General features: G+C 40.5%; 1 protein-coding gene across 3 annotated transcripts; it reads left to right on the forward strand.

The window, feature by feature from the left end:
- Nucleotides 1-6,800: 6,800 nt before the first annotated feature.
- Nucleotides 6,801-21,368, forward strand: LOC144070362 (uncharacterized). Of its 3 annotated transcripts, XM_077594921.1 has the most exons (26): nucleotides 6,824-6,882; nucleotides 6,942-7,004; nucleotides 7,146-7,174; nucleotides 7,275-7,376; nucleotides 7,492-10,199; nucleotides 10,888-11,086; nucleotides 11,172-11,288; nucleotides 11,420-11,512; nucleotides 12,049-12,183; nucleotides 12,258-12,377; nucleotides 12,449-12,541; nucleotides 12,614-12,748; nucleotides 12,827-12,920; nucleotides 13,019-13,166; nucleotides 13,604-13,654; nucleotides 13,720-13,894; nucleotides 13,983-14,104; nucleotides 15,425-15,593; nucleotides 15,655-15,754; nucleotides 16,435-16,669; nucleotides 18,140-18,272; nucleotides 18,342-18,422; nucleotides 19,683-19,835; nucleotides 20,716-20,790; nucleotides 20,870-20,950; nucleotides 21,083-21,368. In XM_077594921.1, exons 3-26 carry the CDS (start codon nucleotides 7,148-7,150, stop codon nucleotides 21,152-21,154), a joined length of 5,418 nt encoding a protein of 1,805 aa, XP_077451047.1. In that variant the 5' UTR covers nucleotides 6,824-6,882; nucleotides 6,942-7,004; nucleotides 7,146-7,147; the 3' UTR covers nucleotides 21,155-21,368. The 3 variants fall into 3 exon arrangements, with proteins under 3 accessions (XP_077451045.1, XP_077451046.1, XP_077451047.1); XM_077594919.1 differs by having other exon boundaries at nucleotides 6,801-7,008; XM_077594920.1 differs by having other exon boundaries at nucleotides 6,801-7,004.
- Nucleotides 21,369-21,638: the final 270 nt, after the last annotated feature.

Below are 21,638 nucleotides of genomic sequence, written 5' to 3' on the forward strand. Positions count from 1 at the left end.
GTCAAAAATAGTGGTTGTCTTGGAACTGGTCTTGGGTGGTTCTGGTTGGTCCATTTACCCTGAATTTTTGTCTCCTATGAGGGTAGATGTATATTGACCATTCTGTATAAAATAATCTTCCAGGGTAGTTGTGAAGTAAAGTTATGCCACAATCAATGTACCTAATATGGGCACTTTTATGACAACGAGTGCTTGTCTTGGAACTGGTCCTGAGCGGTTCTGGTTGGTCCATTTACCCTGAATTTTTGTCTCATATGAGGGGAGATGTATATTGACCATTTTCTATAAAATAATCTTCCAGGGAGTTTCTGGGGGAATGTTAGGCAAGAATAAGTGTCCAAATTGGGGTAATTTTCGTTAAAAATAGTGGTTGCATTGGAACTGGTCTTGGGTGGTTCTGGTTGGTCCATTTAACCTGAATTTTTGTCTCATATGAGGGTAGATGTATATTGACCATTCTGTATAAAATAATCTTCCAGGGTAGTTGTGAAGTAAAGTTATGCCACAAACAGTGTGCCTAATTTTGGCACTTTTATGACAACGAGTGCTTGTATTGGAACTGGTCCTGATTGGTTCTGGTTGGTCCATTTACCCAGGAATGGTGTCTTATTTGTGGGTAGATGTATAATTCACAATATTGTGTAAAATTAGTCTTCCAGGGAGGTTCTGGGGGGATGTTAGGCAAGAAATAGTGCCCAAATTGGGGTAAATTGCGTTAAAAATAGTGGTTGTCTTGGAACTGGTCTTGGGTGGTTCTGGTTGGTCCATTTAACCTGAATTTTTGTCTCATATGAGGGTAGATGTATATTGACCATTCTGTATAAAATAATCTTCCAGGGTAGTTGTGAAGTAAAGTTATGCCACAAACAGTGTGCCTAATTTGGGCACTTTTATGACAACGAGTGCTTGTGTTGGAACTGGTCCTGAGTGGTTCTGGTTGGTCCATTTACCCAGGAATGGTGTCTTATTTGTGGATAGATGTATACTTCACAATTTTGTGTAAAATTAGTCTTCCAGGGAGGTTCTGGGGGGATGTTAGGCAAGAATAAGTGCCCAAATTGGGGTAAATTGCGTCAAAAATAGTGGTTGTCTTGGAACTGGTCTTGGGTGGTTCTGGTTGGTCCATTTACCCTGAATTTTTGTCTCCTATGAGGGTAGATGTATATTGACCATTCTGTATAAAATAATCTTCCAGGGTAGTTGTGAAGTAAAGTTATGCCACAAACAGTGTGCCTAATTTGGGCACTTTTATGACAACGAGTGCTTGTGTTGGAACTGGTCCTGAGCGGTTCTGGTTGGTCCATTTACCCTGAATTTTTGTCTCATATGAGGGGAGATGTATATTGACCATTTTCTATAAAATAATCTTCCAGGGAGTTTCTGGGTGGATGTTAGGCAAGAATAAGTGTCCAAATTGGGGTAATTTTCGTTAAAAATAGTGGTTGCATTGGAACTGGTCTTGGGTGGTTCTGTTTGGTCCATTTAACCTGAATTTTTGTCTCATATGAGGGTAGATGTATATTGACCATTCTGTATAAAATAATCTTCCAGGGTAGTTGTGAAGTAAAGTTATGCCACAAACAGTGTGCCTAATTTGGGCACTTTTATGACAACGAGTGCTTGTATTGGAACTGGTCCTGATTGGTTCTGGTTGGTCCATTTACCCAGGAATGGTGTCTTATTTGTGGGTAGATGTATAATTCACAATATTGTGTAAAATTAGTCTTCCAGGGAGGTTCTGGGGGGATGTTAGGCAAGAAATAGTGCCCAAATTGGGGTAAATTGCGTTAAAAATAGTGGTTGTCTTGGAACTGGTCTTGGGTGGTTCTGGTTGGTCCATTTAACCTGAATTTTTGTCTCATATGAGGGTAGATGTATATTGACAATTCTGTATAAAATAATCTTCCAGGGTAGTTGTGAAGTAAAGTTATGCCACAAACAGTGTGCCTAATTTGGGCACTTTTATGACAACGAGTGCTTGTGTTGGAACTGGTCCTGAGTGGTTCTGGTTGGTCCATTTACCCAGGAATGGTGTCTTATTTGTGGGTAGATGTATACTTCACAATTTTGTGTAAAATTAGTCTTCCAGGGAGGTTCTGGGGGGATGTTAGGCAAGAATAAGTGCCCAAATTGGGGTAAATTGCGTCAAAAATAGTGGTTGTCTTGGAACTGGTCTTGGGTGGTTCTGGTTGTTCCATTTACCCTGAATTTTTGTCTCCTATGAGGGTAGATGTATATTGACCATTCTGTATAAAATAATCTTCCAGGGTAGTTGTGAAGTAAAGTTATGCCACAATCAATGTACCTAATATGGGCACTTTTATGACAACGAGTGCTTGTCTTGGAACTGGTCCTGAGCGGTTCTGGTTGGTCCATTTACCCTGAATTTTTGTCTCATATGAGGGGAGATGTATATTGACCATTTTCTATAAAATAATCTTCCAGGGAGTTTCTGGGTGGATGTTAGGCAAGAATAAGTGTCCAAATTGGGGTAATTTTCGTTAAAAATAGTGGTTGCATTGGAACTGGTCTTGGGTGGTTCTGTTTGGTCCATTTAACCTGAATTTTTGTCTCATATGAGGGTAGGTGTATATTGACCATTCTGTATAAAATAATCTTCCAGGGTAGTTGTGAAGTAAAGTTATGCCACAAACAGTGTGCCTAATTTGGGCACTTTTATGACAACGAGTGCTTGTGTTGGAACTGGTCCTGATTGGTTCTGGTTGGTCCATTTACCCAGGAATGGTGTCTTATTTGTGGGTAGATGTATAATTCACAATATTGTGTAAAATTAGTCCTCCAGGGAGGTTCTGGGGGGATGTTAGGCAAGAAATAGTGCCCAAATTGGGGTAAATTGCGTTAAAAATAGTGGTTGTCTTGGAACTGGTCTTGGGTGGTTCTGGTTGGTCCATTTAACCTGAATTTTTGTCTCATATGAGGGTAGATGTATATTGACAATTCTGTATAAAATAATCTTCCAGGGTAGTTGTGAAGTAAAGTTATGCCACAAACAGTGTGCCTAATTTGGGCACTTTTATGACAACGAGTGCTTGTGTTGGAACTGGTCCTGAGTGGTTCTGGTTGGTCCATTTACCCAGGAATGGTGTCTTATTTGTGGGTAGATGTATACTTCACAATTTTGTGTAAATTTAGTCTTCCAGGGAGGTTCTGGGGGGATGTTAGGCAAGAATAAGTGCCCAAATTGGGGTAAATTGCGTCAAAAATAGTGGTTGTCTTGGAACTGGTCTTGGGTGGTTCTGGTTGGTCCATTTACCCTGAATTTTTGTCTCCTATGAGGGTAGATGTATATTGACCATTCTGTATAAAATAATCTTCCAGGGTAGTTGTGAAGTAAAGTTATGCCACAATCAATGTACCTAATATGGGCACTTTTATGACAACGAGTGCTTGTCTTGGAACTGGTCCTGAGCGGTTCTGGTTGGTCCATTTACCCTGAATTTTTGTCTCATATGAGGGGAGATGTATATTGACCATTTTCTATAAAATAATCTTCCAGGGAGTTTCTGGGTGGATGTTAGGCAAGAATAAGTGTCCAAATTGGGGTAATTTTCGTTAAAAATAGTGGTTGCATTGGAACTGGTCTTGGGTGGTTCTGTTTGGTCCATTTAACCTGAATTTTTGTCTCATATGAGGGTAGATGTATATTGACCATTCTGTATAAAATAATCTTCCAGGGTAGTTGTGAAGTAAAGTTATGCCACAAACAGTGTGCCTAATTTGGGCACTTTTATGACAACGAGTGCTTGTATTGGAACTGGTCCTGATTGGTTCTGGTTGGTCCATTTACCCAGGAATGGTGTCTTATTTGTGGGTAGATGTATAATTCACAATATTGTGTAAAATTAGTCTTCCAGGGAGGTTCTGGGGGGATGTTAGGCAAGAAATAGTGCCCAAATTGGGGTAAATTGCGTTAAAAATAGTGGTTGTCTTGGAACTGGTCTTGGGTGGTTCTGGTTGGTCCATTTAACCTGAATTTTTGTCTCATATGAGGGTAGATGTATATTGACAATTCTGTATAAAATAATCTTCCAGGGTAGTTGTGAAGTAAAGTTATGCCACAAACAGTGTGCCTAATTTGGGCACTTTTATGACAACGAGTGCTTGTGTTGGAACTGGTCCTGAGTGGTTCTGAATGGTCCATTTACCCAGGAATGGTGTCTTATCTGTGGGTAGATGTATAATTCACAATATTGTGTAAAATTAGTCTTCCAGGGAGGTTCTGGGGGGATGTTAGGCAAGAAATAGTGCCCAAATTGGGGTAAATTGCGTTAAAAATAGTGGTTGTCTTGGAACTGGTCTTGGGTGGTTCTGGTTGGTCCATTTAACCTGAATTTTTGTCTCATATGAGGGTAGATGTATATTGACAATTCTGTATAAAATAATCTTCCAGGGTAGTTGTGAAGTAAAGTTATGCCACAAACAGTGTGCCTAATTTGGGCACTTTTATGACAACGAGTGCTTGTGTTGGAACTGGTCCTGAGTGGTTCTGGTTGGTCCATTTACCCAGGAATGGTGTCTTATTTGTGGGTAGATGTATACTTCACAATTTTGTGTAAAATTAGTCTTCCAGGGAGGTTCTGGGGGGATGTTAGGCAAGAATAAGTGCCCAAATTGGGGTAAATTGCGTCAAAAATAGTGGTTGTCTTGGAACTGGTCTTGGGTGGTTCTGGTTGGTCCATTTACCCTGAATTTTTGTCTCCTATGAGGGTAGATGTATATTGACCATTCTGTATAAAATAATCTTCCAGGGTAGTTGTGAAGTAAAGTTATGCAACAATCAATGTACCTAATATGGGCACTTTTATGACAACGAGTGCTTGTCTTGGAACTGGTCCTGAGCGGTTCTGGTTGGTCCATTTACCCTGAATTTTTGTCTCATATGAGGGGAGATGTATATTGACCATTTTCTATAAAATAATCTTCCAGGGAGTTTCTGGGTGGATGTTAGGCAAGAATAAGTGTCCAAATTGGGGTAATTTTCGTTAAAAATAGTGGTTGCATTGGAACTGGTCTTGGGTGGTTCTGTTTGGTCCATTTAACCTGAATTTTTGTCTCATATGAGGGTAGATGTATATTGACCATTCTGTATAAAATAATCTTCCAGGGTAGTTGTGAAGTAAAGTTATGCCACAAACAGTGTGCCTAATTTGGGCACTTTTATGACAACGAGTGCTTGTATTGGAACTGGTCCTGATTGGTTCTGGTTGGTCCATTTACCCAGGAATGGTGTCTTATTTGTGGGTAGATGTATAATTCACAATATTGTGTAAAATTAGTCTTCCAGGGAGGTTCTGGGGGGATGTTAGGCAAGAAATAGTGCCCAAATTGGGGTAAATTGCGTTAAAAATAGTGGTTGTCTTGGAACTGGTCTTGGGTGGTTCTGGTTGGTCCATTTAACCTGAATTTTTGTCTCATATGAGGGTAGATGTATATTGACAATTCTGTATAAAATAATCTTCCAGGGTAGTTGTGAAGTAAAGTTATGCCACAAACAGTGTGCCTAATTTGGGCACTTTTATGACAACGAGTGCTTGTGTTGGAACTGGTCCTGAGCGGTTCTGGTTGGTCCATTTACCCTGATTTTTTGTCTCATATGAGGGGAGATGTATATTGACCATTTTCTATAAAATAATCTTCCAGGGAGTTTCTGGGTGGATGTTAGGCAAGAATAAGTGTCCAAATTGGGGTAATTTTCGTTAAAAATAGTGGTTGCATTGGAACTGGTCTTGGGTGGTTCTGTTTGGTCCATTTAACCTGAATTTTTGTCTCATATGAGGGTAGGTGTATATTGACCATTCTGTATAAAATAATCTTCCAGGGTAGTTGTGAAGTAAAGTTATGCCACAAACAGTGTGCCTAATTTGGGCACTTTTATGACAACGAGTGCTTGTATTGGAACTGGTCCTGATTGGTTCTGGTTGGTCCATTTACCCAGGAATGGTGTCTTATTTGTGGGTAGATGTATAATTCACAATATTGTGTAAAATTAGTCTTCCAGGGAGGTTCTGGGGGGATGTTAGGCAAGAAATAGTGCCCAAATTGGGGTAAATTGCGTTAAAAATAGTGGTTGTCTTGGAACTGGTCTTGGGTGGTTCTGGTTGGTCCATTTAACCTGAATTTTTGTCTCATATGAGGGTACATGTATATTGACAATTCTGTATAAAATAATCTTCCAGGGTAGTTGTGAAGTAAAGTTATGCCACAAACAGTGTGCCTAATTTGGGCACTTTTATGACAACGAGTGCTTGTATTGGAACTGGTCCTGATTGGTTCTGGTTGGTCCATTTACCCAGGAATGGTGTCTTATTTGTGGGTAGATGTATAATTCACAATATTGTGTAAAATTAGTCTTCCAGGGAGGTTCTGGGGGGATGTTAGGCAAGAAATAGTGCCCAAATTGGGGTAAATTGCGTTAAAAATAGTGGTTGTCTTGGAACTGGTCTTGGGTGGTTCTGGTTGGTCCATTTAACCTGAATTTTTGTCTCATATGACAATAGTACTGACTGATAGTATAATTTTAACCCGTTCATCTAGTATTCTCCAATAGCAGAGTCCAAAAAAGTCCCAAATTTCTCGCTAAATAGAAGAAATAAACTACTACTTATTGTTTTTAATGGTTTTGTGTTCTTAATAAAGTTAAAAAAAAATGATAGAAATTTTAATCAGCTTTCCAACAGCCGAGGATATCATGCAAATGCGCACACTGACCAGAAGGGGCGCAACTGTAACATTTGTGTACGAGCCTGCCATAAAAAAACAGTAGAAGAAAAAATTGACCAATGACGCGCCTGTTTCAGTTTTTGAATGCAGCGGCGTTGTTGACAACTTCACGGTTTGACGAATTTTTCGAAATATGATATTGTAAGTCTTAGGCGTTTTTGTTAAGTTATACAAATTTTAATCATTTCTAAACGTTTAAGATATGGCAGGAAAAAGAACTCGCTAATCCCATCTTTCGTGAAAGAATACTGTCAACCGTCGCCGTAAGTACGTTGTTAATGTCGCATTTTCTGGGCCGAATAACTAATTATAGTGGTCTATAATTACGATACAGTTTTTTAAAAAATGTTATTTTAATGAATTGCATTCCTTGCTCAAATACCGGACGTTTTCTACAATTCCAGTGATGTCAAATCAAAGCGTGGAAGGCTCGGTGAGCATAACTTTGTATTGTTTGCATTGCTGTAGCATCGTCAAATTTCCACGTACTTTCATTTCCATAGTTTTTTTCATTGCTTTGAATGTTTATTTAGCCTTCCAGGATTTGTGCTCGTGTTCCCCTGCGAAGTTTGGAAAATGAGAAGCACTTTCTTCCGACTCCAATCAGACGTAAATCCAGATCACGTTTGAACCAGGTGCGCTCAATGTTTCTCTCAAAATTGTTTTTGGGCAGAGAAAAACCCCGTTTTGGGAAGAAATTTTGCCTTTTGTCATTCTGCAATTCTAACACAGTCATTATTCCACCAACAGGATTTGGGCATTGGCTCTCCTCCACCAGCCCAAATGACACAAACCACTGAAATGGCCGATTGTGCATTTTCTGATGTCACATTTAAATCATTCACCTTCTCCAATGGGCAAGTGATTGTTTCAGAAGAACCATCTTCATGTCCAGAAGACAGCATTGTTTTGCCTCAAGGCCAAACTGCTAGCAAGACCTGCGAAAAAGAGGACATGGACACCGGTGAGATCTTCAACATACACGAAGAACATCCCTACTGCGTTCAAGAGCAACTGGAGACTCAATTTGTTGGTTTCGCAAGTGCGACAAAGTCTTCCAGTCCAGTCTATGATGTAACATTCAAGTCATTTACCTGCACTGGAGGTCAAGTGGAAATTTCCAATGTCACTGAAATGGAAGATGAGACCGTTCTTCTGCCATCAGAGCAAATGGCAACCGGTCATCCTGAAGCTAGCTTATTAGCTGCTGATATTCAGCAATGCGACGATCACTTTGAACATCCGTACTGTCGTTTGGAGGCGAATGTGGACACTTTGGCACAAGGGGAAGATTTTTTCCAGTCTTTTGTGGGTGCACAAGAACCAGCTGACGACTCCCCGATCCAACAGTACAATGAAGATCTTCTAGTGGATTCCATTCAAAAGACTCAAAATGATAACAACTTAATTTCACTTACACCAGCAGGCAAAACAATGTCTTTCAATTCAGTTTCCAATGACACTAAAATGGCAGACGAGACCATTCTTCTTCCATCTGAGCAAATTGCAGCCAATCATCCGGAAGCTAGCTTTTTAGCTGCTGATCTCCAGGAATGCGGTGATCACCTTGAACATTCGTACTGTCGTTTGGGGTCTTTTGAGTGCACACAGGAACAAGCTGACGACTCCCAGATCCAACAGAACAATGAAGATCTTCTACTGGATTCCATTCAAAAGAGTCAAAATGATAACGACTTGATTACGCTTACACCAGCAGGCAAAACAATGTCTTTCAATTCAGTTTCCAATGACACTAAAATGGCAGACGAGACCATTCTTCTTCCATCAGAGCAAATGGCAACCAATTATCCGGAAGCTAGCTTTTTAGCTGCTGATCTTCAGGAATCCGGTGATCACTTTGAACACCCATACTGTCGTTTGGAGCCTAATGTGGAGGCTATGGAACAAGAGAAAGTGTCGTTGCAGGGTTTTGCGTCTACACAGGGACAAACTGAAGACTCCCAGATCCAGGAGAAAAATGAAGACCTTCTACTGGATTCCATTCAGAGAAGTCAAAATAATAACGACTTGGTTACTCTTACACCAGCCTCCAAGACAATGTCTTTCAATTCAGTTTCCAATGTCACCAAAATGGCAGAAGAGACCGTTCTTCTTCATTCAGAGCAACCGGCGACTGATCATCCAGAAGCTAGCTTTTTAGCTACTCATCTTCAGCAATGCGGTGATCAATTTGAACATTCGTACTGTCGTTTGGGGTCTTTTGTGTGTACACAGAAACAAACTGACGACTCCCAGATCCAACAGAACAATGAAGATCTTCTACTGGGTTCCATTCAAAGGAGTCAAAATAATAACGACTTGGTTACTCTTACACCAGCCTCCAAGACAATGTCTTTCAATTCAGTTTCCAATGTCACCAAAATGGCAGAAGAGACCGTTCTTCTTCCTTCAGAGCAAATGGCGACGGATCATCCAGAAGCTAGCTTTTTAGCTACTCATCTTCAGGAGTCCGGTGATCAATTTGAACATTCGTACTGTCGTTTGGGGTCTTTTGTGTGTACACAGAAACAAACTGATGACTCCCATATCCAACAAAACAATGAAGATCTTCTACTGGATTCCATTCAAAGGAGTCAAAATGATAACGACTTGCTTACTTTTACACCAGCCTCCAAAACGATGTCCTTCAATCCAGTTTCTTTGGAGGTCCAACACAAATTCAATGACGGAAGCCCCGTGTTGACTGGAATTTTAAACGAGACGGTTGAACAAATTGCAACCGGTCAGTCAGACCCAGGACTTTCACCCAAGGAACCCGATGCCCTCACGGATACGCAACGGCATCTGGAACTCAGCGAGGCAAAGGACAGTGCCCTCGGCTCGTCGGACGACGGACCCGAAGCGCCGACCGCCGCTGGCCAATCCCTGGCGGAGACGGTGCCCAATGTTTTCAAAGTACTTTCCGAGTATCCCTCGGTCGTATCGGCCCTGCATCTCATCAGTCCCGTCCGAAGGGCGTCCGAGTCCCTCATGAGAGCTTGCCGGGAAACCGCCAACGATTGCGAGAAGAACACGCTTTCGCCAGACAACGACGAGCAAGCCGCTTGGTGGGCGGAGCACTTGGAGAGCCCGATCCCCAGCCCACTTTTAAACTCCACGACTCTGTGCAACAAAACCCAGTCGGAGAATCTACAGACGGATTTGACGAAAAAGGTCAAGGGGTCAGCGCCGCCTTTCACCCCGGACTATCCGCTTCAGCAGCAGCTCCGACAGATGGCCGAGTTTCTCATCCTGGCGTCGGGAAAGATGGATTTCGCCACACGCGCTGCCGCCGCCGCCGGACAAGCTCCGCCTCCCGTCGAGTCCCGCAGCACCTGCGTGGGCGTCACTCCCGTGAGACGATTCGATCGAAGCCTCAATACGTCAGGGGAGTTTGTGAGGAAAGTGGAATTTTCTGTAGCCGACGCTAGCACGCTCACAGATCCTCTCCTGTGGAAGTAAGTAATCCTATTTTCTCTATCGATATAGCTATTTGTTATGCAAAAACCTGATCAGATTAATGGAAACGGAAAACTTTGTCATCTTTTGGATTTGTCGTCTTGTCCATAAAAACCGGTTTCATTCAAATTTGAGAATTTTCCACCTGCAAAATTACGAATAAACAACTAAAATTGACTGTACTTTTTTTTAGAATTTTTTTGGGTGACTCGCTGGTGTCAAACTCAAGGCTTTTGGGACATTTCTGGCCCGTCATATCATTTTGAGTGGGTCCCCAATAGCAATAGATATGCTATTTTTATTTATTTTTTAAACAATGAGTTGTCTGTAACGCTTTAGCAATGAAATTGCAGAATAACTACTTATTTATCTAATTTTATAATTGGCACTCCAATTTCAATTGGTTTTAAAAAATGTTCAGGTATTTTCTTCTTGTTTGTTGTTACCAGTCCACCTTGAAAAATGCTTTAACTGGCTTCTACCAGATATCATTTATAATATGGAATATATTATATTATACATGAACTCTTGACGAGTTGTATATTAACACCATATGGCCAAACATATTGATTCTTGAAGTTTGAACAATGTGATTTCTTATCTTTCATATCCTATAAATGTGATTAGATTCACACCTCAGAAACTTCCATTGGACACCGATTCTTATTTGGTTATGTGTTCTGGCAGCTGTATCCCAAGCAACCTGGACGGCGTCCCCCGAGAGGAGCTGGAGCAGAGGCTGCTGTCCAGCATGATCGTAGGCGAGGCCTTGGTACAGCAGCTGGCTGCCGCTCGGGCGCCCCTCGCGCGCCACACTTCCACCGGCGCGCCGCCCTCCCAGCTGCGGGACAGGCCCGTACAGACGGACCACACGGAGCTCAGCCAGGTAAATGACAAGGAGAAAAAAAAAACATTGGTTCTATCTCAATGCGTGGCTAATATCTAGTTGTATTTGTGTACTTTACACCTAGACCACAATGTACAGGGACTTATATATGGAGGCCTTAAAACGAATTGGGGACTTGGAGCAAGATGGACGAGATCTGCAAGAACTGGTCCAATCCATGCAGGGAATGCGTGTGACGATGGTGAGACTTGGATTTAGATTTTTTTTTTTAAATCAACCCTTATGGGGCACTCAGTTAAATCATTACCTGTGATTAATAAGGCCATAAATCCAATCCAGTATGACGAGACCATACTAAATGTAATCCAACAGACATCTTTGACAAGCGACACCGACGCGGCGCTCACCGATATGAAGAAAATGGAGGCATTTGTTCGAGAGGATCATCAAAGTCTCGCCTCGCACGTGAGTCTCAGAGGAAATATGTCTATTTATTCTTTCATTTTCCCATCTGTTTATCCTTACAAGCTTATCCCAGGTAACAACAGGCACTACACCCTGAATAGGTGAATTGAGAAAAATAGCAATATTAAAATTATATTATGTTCTTTTTTTTTTAATCATGGGAGATTGAGATATAATCATATTTTGTTTCAGGAAGTAAAGTGATGAAATTGCAAGAATGCTTTTACTTAGAAATATTTTTGTCATACTTTTGAAGTCTTTTTAACATTAATTATAGCAAAAAATATTTGAATATTTTTCTGTTAAAACAGTTATTTAAAAAATGACATTTTTTTTAATACAAAATTAGAGTGGCAAATGTTTAAAAAACAGTATTTGCAGGATAAAAATTGAATCCTACATGAACAATAGAATTAAAAAAAATAGTAAACCAATTTTATTGTCTTTAGGAGAAAATAATATTGAAAAAAAATGGACGACTTAAAAAAAAATCCAATCACATCTAACTACAATTCAATACACATTCTCTTTTTTAGTATGACGAAATGAAGGCAAAGTGCACAAAGTTGAAGGATACTCAGCTCCGAATGACACAGAAAGTGAAGGAGGCTTTCCAACAAAGAGACCAAATGAAGACTGAAATGGAAGACGCCCTGACATCCAAGCACGCCGTAAGTATCAAATATATCGATTTCAATCGGCACTCTCAAAAGGCCTCTTCACCCAATCGTTCGTGTACTTTCAGGCCTTCGCTACGATGGAGCAGCTACGAACTCACTGCGCTGACGAAATGGCGGAACTCGAGAGGAGCGTCGGCTCTCAGCGCCAACTTCTGGCCGCCCTCAATATTACTTACACAGAGCAGGTCAAAAGAATAAAATAGGAAAGCCAGTCACTACTGTATAAGTACTACTATGTTTCATTTCTCACACCCAGGTTGCACTGAACCAAACCAGCAGCGAAACCCTCAACTCTACTTTGAATCTCGTGAGCCAAACAGTGGGAGATCAATCCAATTTGACCAAAGAAGTAGGTGAAAAAAACCCGACTTTTTTAATGTGTCTTGGCATCACGTTTTTCTGTTTTTATTCCTCGTCACAGCTGTCGACTGTCAGAAAACTGGTGCAAAGGAGCGCTCCCTTGCTAGCAAAGCTTAATGAGAAGGCGGCAGCCGCTCTGAAGGAGAGAGACGAACATATTTCGACGCGGGACCGAGTGCTGGAAGAGAACGAACTGGTCAGCATAGGCATAAAACAAAAAACCCTGGAAAACAACTTGTAATTCATCACTTTTTGAATTTGTTTTACCACAAAGCTGGAAGAGAAGTTGAAGCAAGCCCAGCTAAATCATCACAATGCTGAAGAACAGATTGGTGACTTAAATCAACAGATTACAATTTTGACTTCAGGTAAAATATCTAACGCAGATGCGGTTTGATGTGTCAAGCTGCAAAGTGATTTAAAAAAATAAAATAAAAAAATAAATATTGTTTAAACTTTACCCCAGAGGTTGGTGTTCTTCGTCAAAAGCTGATGGAGCGCGAGGACGAGCGAGCTCAGCTGGAGAGGACCGTGACGCAAATGTCGGCCACCTTGTCTTCCACCACGGCGTCCCATACCATGTTGGAGCACATGTTGGCTGAAGAAACCTGCAAGTATGTTTCGAACAAATCGAAAATCCTGACAATAGCACTGGACGATATTGAGGGGAAAAAAAACTGATGGAATAATGATTAATACCATTTAATCATTATTAGTAATATTTAATAAAACAGGAAGACATCATTGACATACACTGATTACAACTTGCAAGGAGAAATCACTCATAACGCGGCTTCGTTCAAATTAATTAATTAATTTGATTTCAGTTCATTTCAATGGGAAACGTTCGCTCGAGTTACGAAAAGCTCGACATACGATCTCAGTCTCGGAACGGATTACGATCTTGTGTCGAGGTACCACTGTATAGCGGCATATTGCACAGCACTAATTGACTTAGCGAAGGTTTTGAAAAGCCTTAATGATAGCGAGACATGTCCGGATTTGACGTATAAAAGCAACTCTAGCATGGTGACAAATGCTTTATTTACAGGTTGGAGGAGGCACAGAGGGACGCAAACGCGGTCAAAGAAATTGCAGAGGAGTAAGTGACGTCCCAGAAAATATTTTCAGTTGAACAAAATTCTAAGCGAATCACGGCCATTTCAGGTTGGCGTCGTCGAAGCGGCAGGCGGAGGAAGGGGCCGACGAGCTGGCTCGCCGTCTGGCCGAAAGAGACGGGGATCTCGAGCGGTTGATGGCGAGCCACCAGTCGCAGAGCTCGCAGATCCAGGAGCTGAGGGACGTCTGCCGGGAGCTCGGCGGCGTGGCGGAATTGAACGAGGTCGGCTTCGGTGGCCCGAGAGGCGTTGGTGAGGAACGCTAACGGCCTTTTTGTTGAACGCTAACGCTTTGTCGCGCTTGGGTTCCAGTTCTTGCAAGCCGAGAACCAGGTGACCAGGGAGCAGCTCGCCGAAAACGAGAACGCGCTCGTGGTTCTCCACGAAAGGAACATTCAGTGCGAGGACCTTAAGGCAGAACTCCGCCAAAAAGAGTGAGTCTCTTGTCCTCAAAGCACTGGAATTACCGCTGCGCTCGTCATATAACAAAAAAGGACGACATCGGAGTATAAATCACATTTTGAGGGGCAAGTAGATAAACACAGCAGTTCCAAAACAAACCATCAACAACAAAAGAGCAGATCAAAATGGAATGAATAGCTGCAAAATTGCAAAAGCAAGTTTAAATATTACAGCACTTCAGCTTAATGTCATCTTTATTTCTTTTAGAATATGCTCACAGCCTTTTACTTCTGCTTCTGGGTAATTATCTGATCATCAACGGTTCAATTATAGCTATTTATATTTGCTCTTATAGCTTAGCTTTAAGATGGTGGCCATTGTGAAACAGAGTAGACAGATGCAAGTATAGAATTAATTGCTCCAGCTAAAATACTCTTTACATACTGCGCTTTTGAAAGTTTTAGAAAAGGTTTGGTTTCTAATCAACAGACGTCTAAATTTTTGGTACCCGGACGTTTCGTCCCCGGATGTTTCGTCCCCGGATGTTTCGTCCCCGGATGTTTCGTCCCCGGACATTTCGTCGAATGGACACTTCGTCGACAGACAATTCGTCGCCGGATTCGCTCGCTCTCAAAATTATAATCATAAGAGAGAGTTTTTACTGTTGAAAGCGATCAACCAGGTAATCTCTCGCTCTCAAAATTATCATCATGAGAGAGAGAGAGAGCCATTGCACATCATTTTTAATAAAACAATTTTATTTATTGCCTTTTATTTTAATGTCAAAGTTCCTTTAAACAATCTGAAGTAAAAACTCTCTCTCTCATGATTATAATAAATGTCCGGCGACGAAATGTCCGGGTACCAAAAATTTAGATATCAAGAAACTGTATTTCTTTTATCAAAAAATACTGTCTGACGTTTGAAATAACGATAGGTTGCGCAAAGTCCACGCTTTAATTATATTTGGCGAAGCAACTGGTCCTGTCCAAAGATGGCTACCAAGTCAGAACGTAATTCCTTCTGCTATCAGCGTGGTCCTTACTATAAGTTAAGAAAAAAAAGTCAAACATAAATTCCACAGACTTCCTGGCTACAAAGTAGATTAGATTAAATTCAACTTTATTCATCCCATACTTGGGAAATTCACTTTGTTGCAGTATCAAGAAGGTCAAAAAACACAGAAAAAGACATTGTAGACTTAAATGAAATAGATAATAAATACATAAATAAGCGTGTTACACGAAACTCCCTACAAGTCCAGATTATTCTAAAGCAATGAAATTGCTTCACAGGTCCTGAGAAACTCAAGGGAAAAAAACACGATACAATAATCCCGCCTCTTTTTGCAGCCAAGAGACGTCTTACGTGCAGGAGCAGCTGCAGGCTGCACAGGCTGCAGCCACGGCGGAAAAACTTGAGCGGGGTAAGGGGCTCGCTCGGGCCGTCACGGAAATCACCTTGCTACACCACGCGCTAAGGGGGGCGACCGACGAGCTGCACCTGGCGCTCGGCAGACAGGTACGGGAAAACGGCGGCCCGGCGTCTTTTCGGCGCGACTGAAACCATCTTGGCTTTGCAGGAGTCTGAAAATGCGACGCCCAGCTCTTTTGAGGACAACGGCACACTTGTGTCAACTGCTCAGGATCGGCGCAAGGAGGTGGAAAACGGAACACTTGATGGTAACTTTTTATGTCAATTTGATTTAACATTTAATGCCATGATTCAGTAACTGTTCAGTAACTAAAGTTACTTTAAAAATCAATTGAATGAACTGGAATTTTGGCTTAATAACTCTTAGAACACTCAAACGAAAGAAACGGGTCAATAACATTCCTGTTAGGGCTGCGCAATATGTTGTTTTTCTTAATACAATTTGCTCAATGGATTAACAAGTTGGATTTTCATTTTTTTTTAAATTGGATTGGATAACTTTATAGCTTTATTCATCCCGTATTCGGGAAATTTCGTTCGAGGGTGAGGATGCAGGAATAGGAAAGACATTTTAGACATAAATAGATAGGTAATAAGTAAGTTACTAAATAAATACATGAATAAATATATAAATAAATAAGCGTGTTGCTTAGCACATATATACATACATACACATAAATGTACATGCATGCATACGGCATATGGTTTGCATATATTTTAATCACTAAAATGTGGGTCTTTGTCTTTTTGTTTGTTTTCATGAATTATACTCATACCAGAATAAAAAATGGTATCAATAAATGTCTAAGAAATAACATAACAGTGGCATTAGATTAATTATGTAAGCAGTATTTTACATTTTGCCCATAGAATTGTGGCATGAATCTAACGGTATGCATAATTTCTGTGTTTTTATTTTCCCCTGAAGTGTCCGTGGACTCGCCAAGTGATGCCATGTTTAGCAAGAACAGCGCCTTCACCCGCCTTCCGGTCACACCGAAAAGTAAGCTCGCAGAGGGGGTGTCGGAGGACAGGGAAGAGGGGCGGAGCAGCCTGTTGGAGCCGCTGGCCCTCCTGAGCAACACGGTCACCGAGCTGGTCGGCGCCCTCAAGGCACTGCAGCGGCTTAAAGACGATCGCTTGGATGAACTTCAACGCACCGTGTAAGTAGACTACAGTGGTACCTTGACCTACGATCTTAATCCGTTCCGGGACTGAGATTGTATGTCGAGCTTTTCGTAACTCGAGCGGACGTTTCCCATTGAAATGAACTAAAAACAAATTAATTTGTTCCAACCCTCTGAAAAAACACCAAAAACAGGATATTGGAAAAAAAATCTTCTAATTCGCCATCTATTAACAAAGTAATACATAACTAGTGGTTTAATAGTAATAAAATGTGTTTAATAGAACTAAAATTAGACTCATTTCGCAGAGGGTAGAGACAGCGACATACACGGAGGCGGGGGGGGGGGTGTTCAGGGGGACTTTATCCACGGCACTCGTAAACAAACAAACAAATTTAAATGAACTTGGATTAATATATACAGACACTCAAACATACGTTTAATGTAACTTTACACAAAACTGATTTTCTAATTTTGTTTTAATCTTTTTTTACCTTCGTTTTCCGGGTTAGCGGTTTGCCACGCCTCCACCCTCACGTTCGCTATCGGTGGACTGTTTGCTGTTGTATTCCCTTCAAAATATTCCCAAAATGATGCACACAAATGTCCTCACAATCGGACAACGCACGACCACTTGCCAACGAGAAGTAGTCTTGAATAAGCGATCGCGGGAGCTAACAGGCTAAGGAAGGAAAAGCAGGAAATGCAACAGCTGCCTACCTACATATTGATTGTGGGTAATGAAGTTTTATTCTGAGAAAGGCTGCCATTGCCTATCGGTCGGTGTTGTGTGCACGAGTATACTTCATTACCCAGAAAGCCCTCTTTTTGCCCGTGCATGCGCGTTGTGCGTTTCCTGGTCGAAACTCGTCTGAATAAATCCTTCAGTGCTCGTAGATATCTGTTATACACAAAAGAGATGCGGCAAAAAAATACAGTGCGCTACAATGATAAACAGCCTCTCATGTCATGGCCACCTGGCTTGGTCGCATCTCGAAATTTTGATCGTATCGCGGGCGAATTATTCGATCGAAATTTTCGTCATACCACGAGCTGATCGTAGGTCGAGGTACCACTGTACTATGTTTTGGACCAAAACGTAAAATAAGATAATACCCCAGTTTAATCATTATTGGAAAATAAAATACTGAGAATGGCTACAGAGATTGCAAAGTGTAGTCAGCACGTCATAGATTTAAAAAACTGTGTTGCATCAATGTGGAAACTCAAATAAAATAGAGCACAATACCTTTCTGAACCGCTTTATCCTCATTAGGGTCTGGAGTCTATTAAAGTAAAAGTGTTTCATGTTGATATTTTTCACTTTCCTAATTATTGTGACAGAATGAACACAATGAGGAATTAAAAACTTGGATAATGTACATTAAAAAGCTGCATTTTTTTTTTGCTCATTGGCTGTCATCTACAGTGATAGATGTCCAATCCAAGTGATGTTATTGTTCACAGAACACAGTCAGGTCAAAGTAGTACCCCTTTTCTTTCCAGGTCTAGCCTGGAGATGGCGCTGGAGGCTGAAAAAAGCCAGCACACCGCCGAGGCGGCCCAACTGAAGCGCCAACTGAGCCTGGCGGAAGGCCAGGCGGCTCGACGAGAACAAGCGCTGCAGCAGCAAGAGCAGGTCGGAGGCTCGGCGAAACGCCGGAAAAGTCCAGTCCTTTTCGCTCTGTGAATCATTCCCTCCCGACAGAACGAGAAGACCATCAGTAAGCTGATGACTGAGGTCACCGAGGCTCAGGAGACGGCCACCAAACACAGCCTGGCGTGCAATGTGAGAAGCCCTAAAGCCTTTTTGAGCTGCGTCACACTTTTAATTAACATTGAGCTAATCTCACGCTGGAGCACCATCTGAAAATCTCCTCATTTAAAATTCTTTCACCTATATTTACAGTTTAAAATCATTTTCATTTAGTTTTATCAACAGAAATTATTTCATAAATATTTCAATATCTCATTTTTCCACACCCACCTTACTTCGCCAAGGTCACCAAGTTCCGTCGTCATCGTAATTTTATGACTTCTCCCAAGATCACTTCAATTTCATAATATTATGCGAAAAGCAGTTTTGCGGTCACACGGATTTTACATCACCAACATGGATGCCCACGAAACCAAACCACTTCCAGTTCAAGTTATATTAAAAATAAGCAACTTTAATCCTGAAATATTATGATTTGAATCTTGCCATAAAACAATATGGATTAATTGTTTGTCACATTTTCAATTTTAACCCCAAAATAACATTTTTTTCTCGGAATATTAAAACCCATGATTTCTTGGAAGTCATTTCCCATGGCACGGTGGTTGGGAAACACTGGTATGGCCCCTACAGATTTATTTATTTATTTTTTAAAGATAAAATCAGGAATTTTAAAAATTTTATTTTATGAGACTTCCTTTAGTAAAACGGCCCACTAGTTGGACCATCAACAAAGACTAAACAGCCAAGCAGTAAACATAAACGTTAACGTATATCGTTTGATGGGGGGAAAAAGTCCATATAGTGGATGAAAACATGCTCTAAATCATGTGTCAAAGTGGCAGCCCCGGGGCCAAATCTGGCCTGCCGCATCATTTTGTGTGGCCCGGGAAAGTAAATCATGAGTGCTGACTTTCTGTTTTAGGATCAAATTAAAATGAAGAGTATAGATGTATATTAAATTTCCTGATTTTGCCCCTTTTAAATCAATAATTGTCATTTATTAATCCATTTTTCTGTGTTTTTTGTTCAAAAATCATTTTGTAAAATCTAAAAATATACATATAAAAAAGCTAAAATGAACATTGTTTTAGATCTATAAAAAACTGAATATTCAAGGCTTTTAATCCATTTATATAAAAAAAATCTAAATATTATATCTAAAATGGTCCGGCCCACATGAAATTGAGTTGACGTTAATGCGGCCCGCGAACCAACCCGAGTCTGACACCCTTGCTCTAAATTGTTACAGTACGTAAGCCACTCACTTAAAATGCATTTTACAGTGATAAAGTCCCGCTTTTTTTTTTTTTCCCCTCCAATTCTAAACAGGAGTTGCGTCAAGAGACAAGCGAGCTTAGTCGCTCGCTCCAACGCTCAGAAACCCAAGTCCAAATCCTGCGCGTCAAGCTGATTAAAGCGGCCGGACAGACGACCGCTGACGACACCGACGACACCGACCAGAAGCTTTTCTTACTCCAAGAGGTGCCACTCCGTTTTCCAATCAAATCATTTCGCTAGCTACTTCCCGCCTTGCCAAAATAAGAGCATGACATTTCAAATAAGAGTTCTTTTGTACGCAAAATCTAGAACGTATCGGACTTTCCTAAAAATTCCCGTTGACCGGGACGGACCCCTATTCCGGCCCGAGAACCACATATTTGGCACCGACGCCCTAGTGCACATGTGTTAAAGTGGCGGCCCGGGGGCCAAATCTGGCCCACCGCATCATTTTGTGTGGCCCGGGAAAGTAAATGATGAGTGCCGACCTTCTGTTTTAGGATCAAATTAAAAGGAAGAGTATAGATGTATTTTTAGTTCAAAAATCATTTTGTAAAATCTAAAAATATATAAAGAAAAGCTAAAATGAAGAGTATAGATGTATATTAAATTTCCTGATTTTCCCCCTTTTTAAATCAATAATTGTATTTATTTAATCCATTTTTTCTGTGTTTTTAGTTCAAAAATTATTTTGTAAAATCTAAAACTAAATAAAAAAAGCTAAAATGAAGAGTATAGATGTATATTAAATATCCTGATTTTACCCCTTTTAAATCAATAATTGTAATTTTTTAATCCATTTTTTCTGTTTTTAGTTCAAAAATCATTTTGTAAAATCAAAAAATATATTTAAAAAAAGCGCAAATAAACATTGTTTTAGATCTATAAAAAACTGAATATTCATGGATTTTAATTTAGTTCATTTAATCCATTTGTTAAAAAAAATCGAAATATATCTAAAATGGTCCGGCCCGCGTAAAATCAAGTTGACGTTAAAGCGGCCCGCGAACCAACTCGAGTCCGACACCCTTGCCCTAGTGGACATGCAGAGAATTATCTTATATATTTTTTAAATTACCATTAGGTGGAGAGACTGAATAAGAGCCTTCAGGAAACGCAGCAGACCAAAGCGAAACTCCTGGAACGGGCAAAACGAAACGTGAGTGGTCGGCACAAAATGGCGCCGGTCAAAAAAAAAGCCCCGGCGTCCAATTTTTTAAATTTTCGCCCGTTTGCAGCAAGCCGTCCAACAGACGAATTTGGAGAAGTGCGAAATGGAGTTGCAAATGTTGAGCAAAATGATGACAAAAGTGCGAGAGGTGAGTTCAATTCCTTTTATCATCCCGTCATGTTAATACGGCGGAAACGTAGAGTTTTTAAAAAAAAATATTTTTATTTTTATTTTATTTTTTTCCTTACTCCGTTTTTGTTGTTGTTTTTTTTCCTCGCAGACGTTGCTGTCGTTGCCCGACGTGGTGAACAATTGTGAGCAGCTGAAAGTGCTTTCCGATTATTTAGGTTGATGTTGTTTGTCTTCTTCGGAGTGTTTATGCGTTTTTATTTTAATTTTTTTAGTTTTTCAATGTTTCAAATTAACAACATTAAATAAAGCGTCTTTTTATCTTGGTTACAAACGTCCCACAGGAAGTAAAACCACAATTCCTTTGGAAAAAAAGTTGTATTGTGTGTTTAGTTTTGTTAAAATAATAAAACGGCCGTTTATGATTCATTCATCCACAGTGCGTCAGATCTATTTTCTTATAATGTCATAAAACTTGTCATTTAAATGTTAGATTTTGACTCATTGTCGGGGATGAATCAGGGACTATTTACAATCATTTGTATTAAAACATTTGAAATTCATATGACAAGAGAATATTTTATTTCAAAATCTATTTATGTTTAGTCAAACATAAGATATGTAATATTTTTTCTCCTTGTGTTTTTATGATTTAATAAGTTCTTTCTTACAGCAAAAGTGATAGACGTCTGAACCAAGTACGTACG

The sequence above is a fragment of the Stigmatopora argus genome, unplaced genomic scaffold (assembly GCF_051989625.1).
Source record: "Stigmatopora argus isolate UIUO_Sarg unplaced genomic scaffold, RoL_Sarg_1.0 HiC_scaffold_42, whole genome shotgun sequence".
NCBI lineage: Eukaryota > Metazoa > Chordata > Actinopteri > Syngnathiformes > Syngnathidae > Stigmatopora > Stigmatopora argus.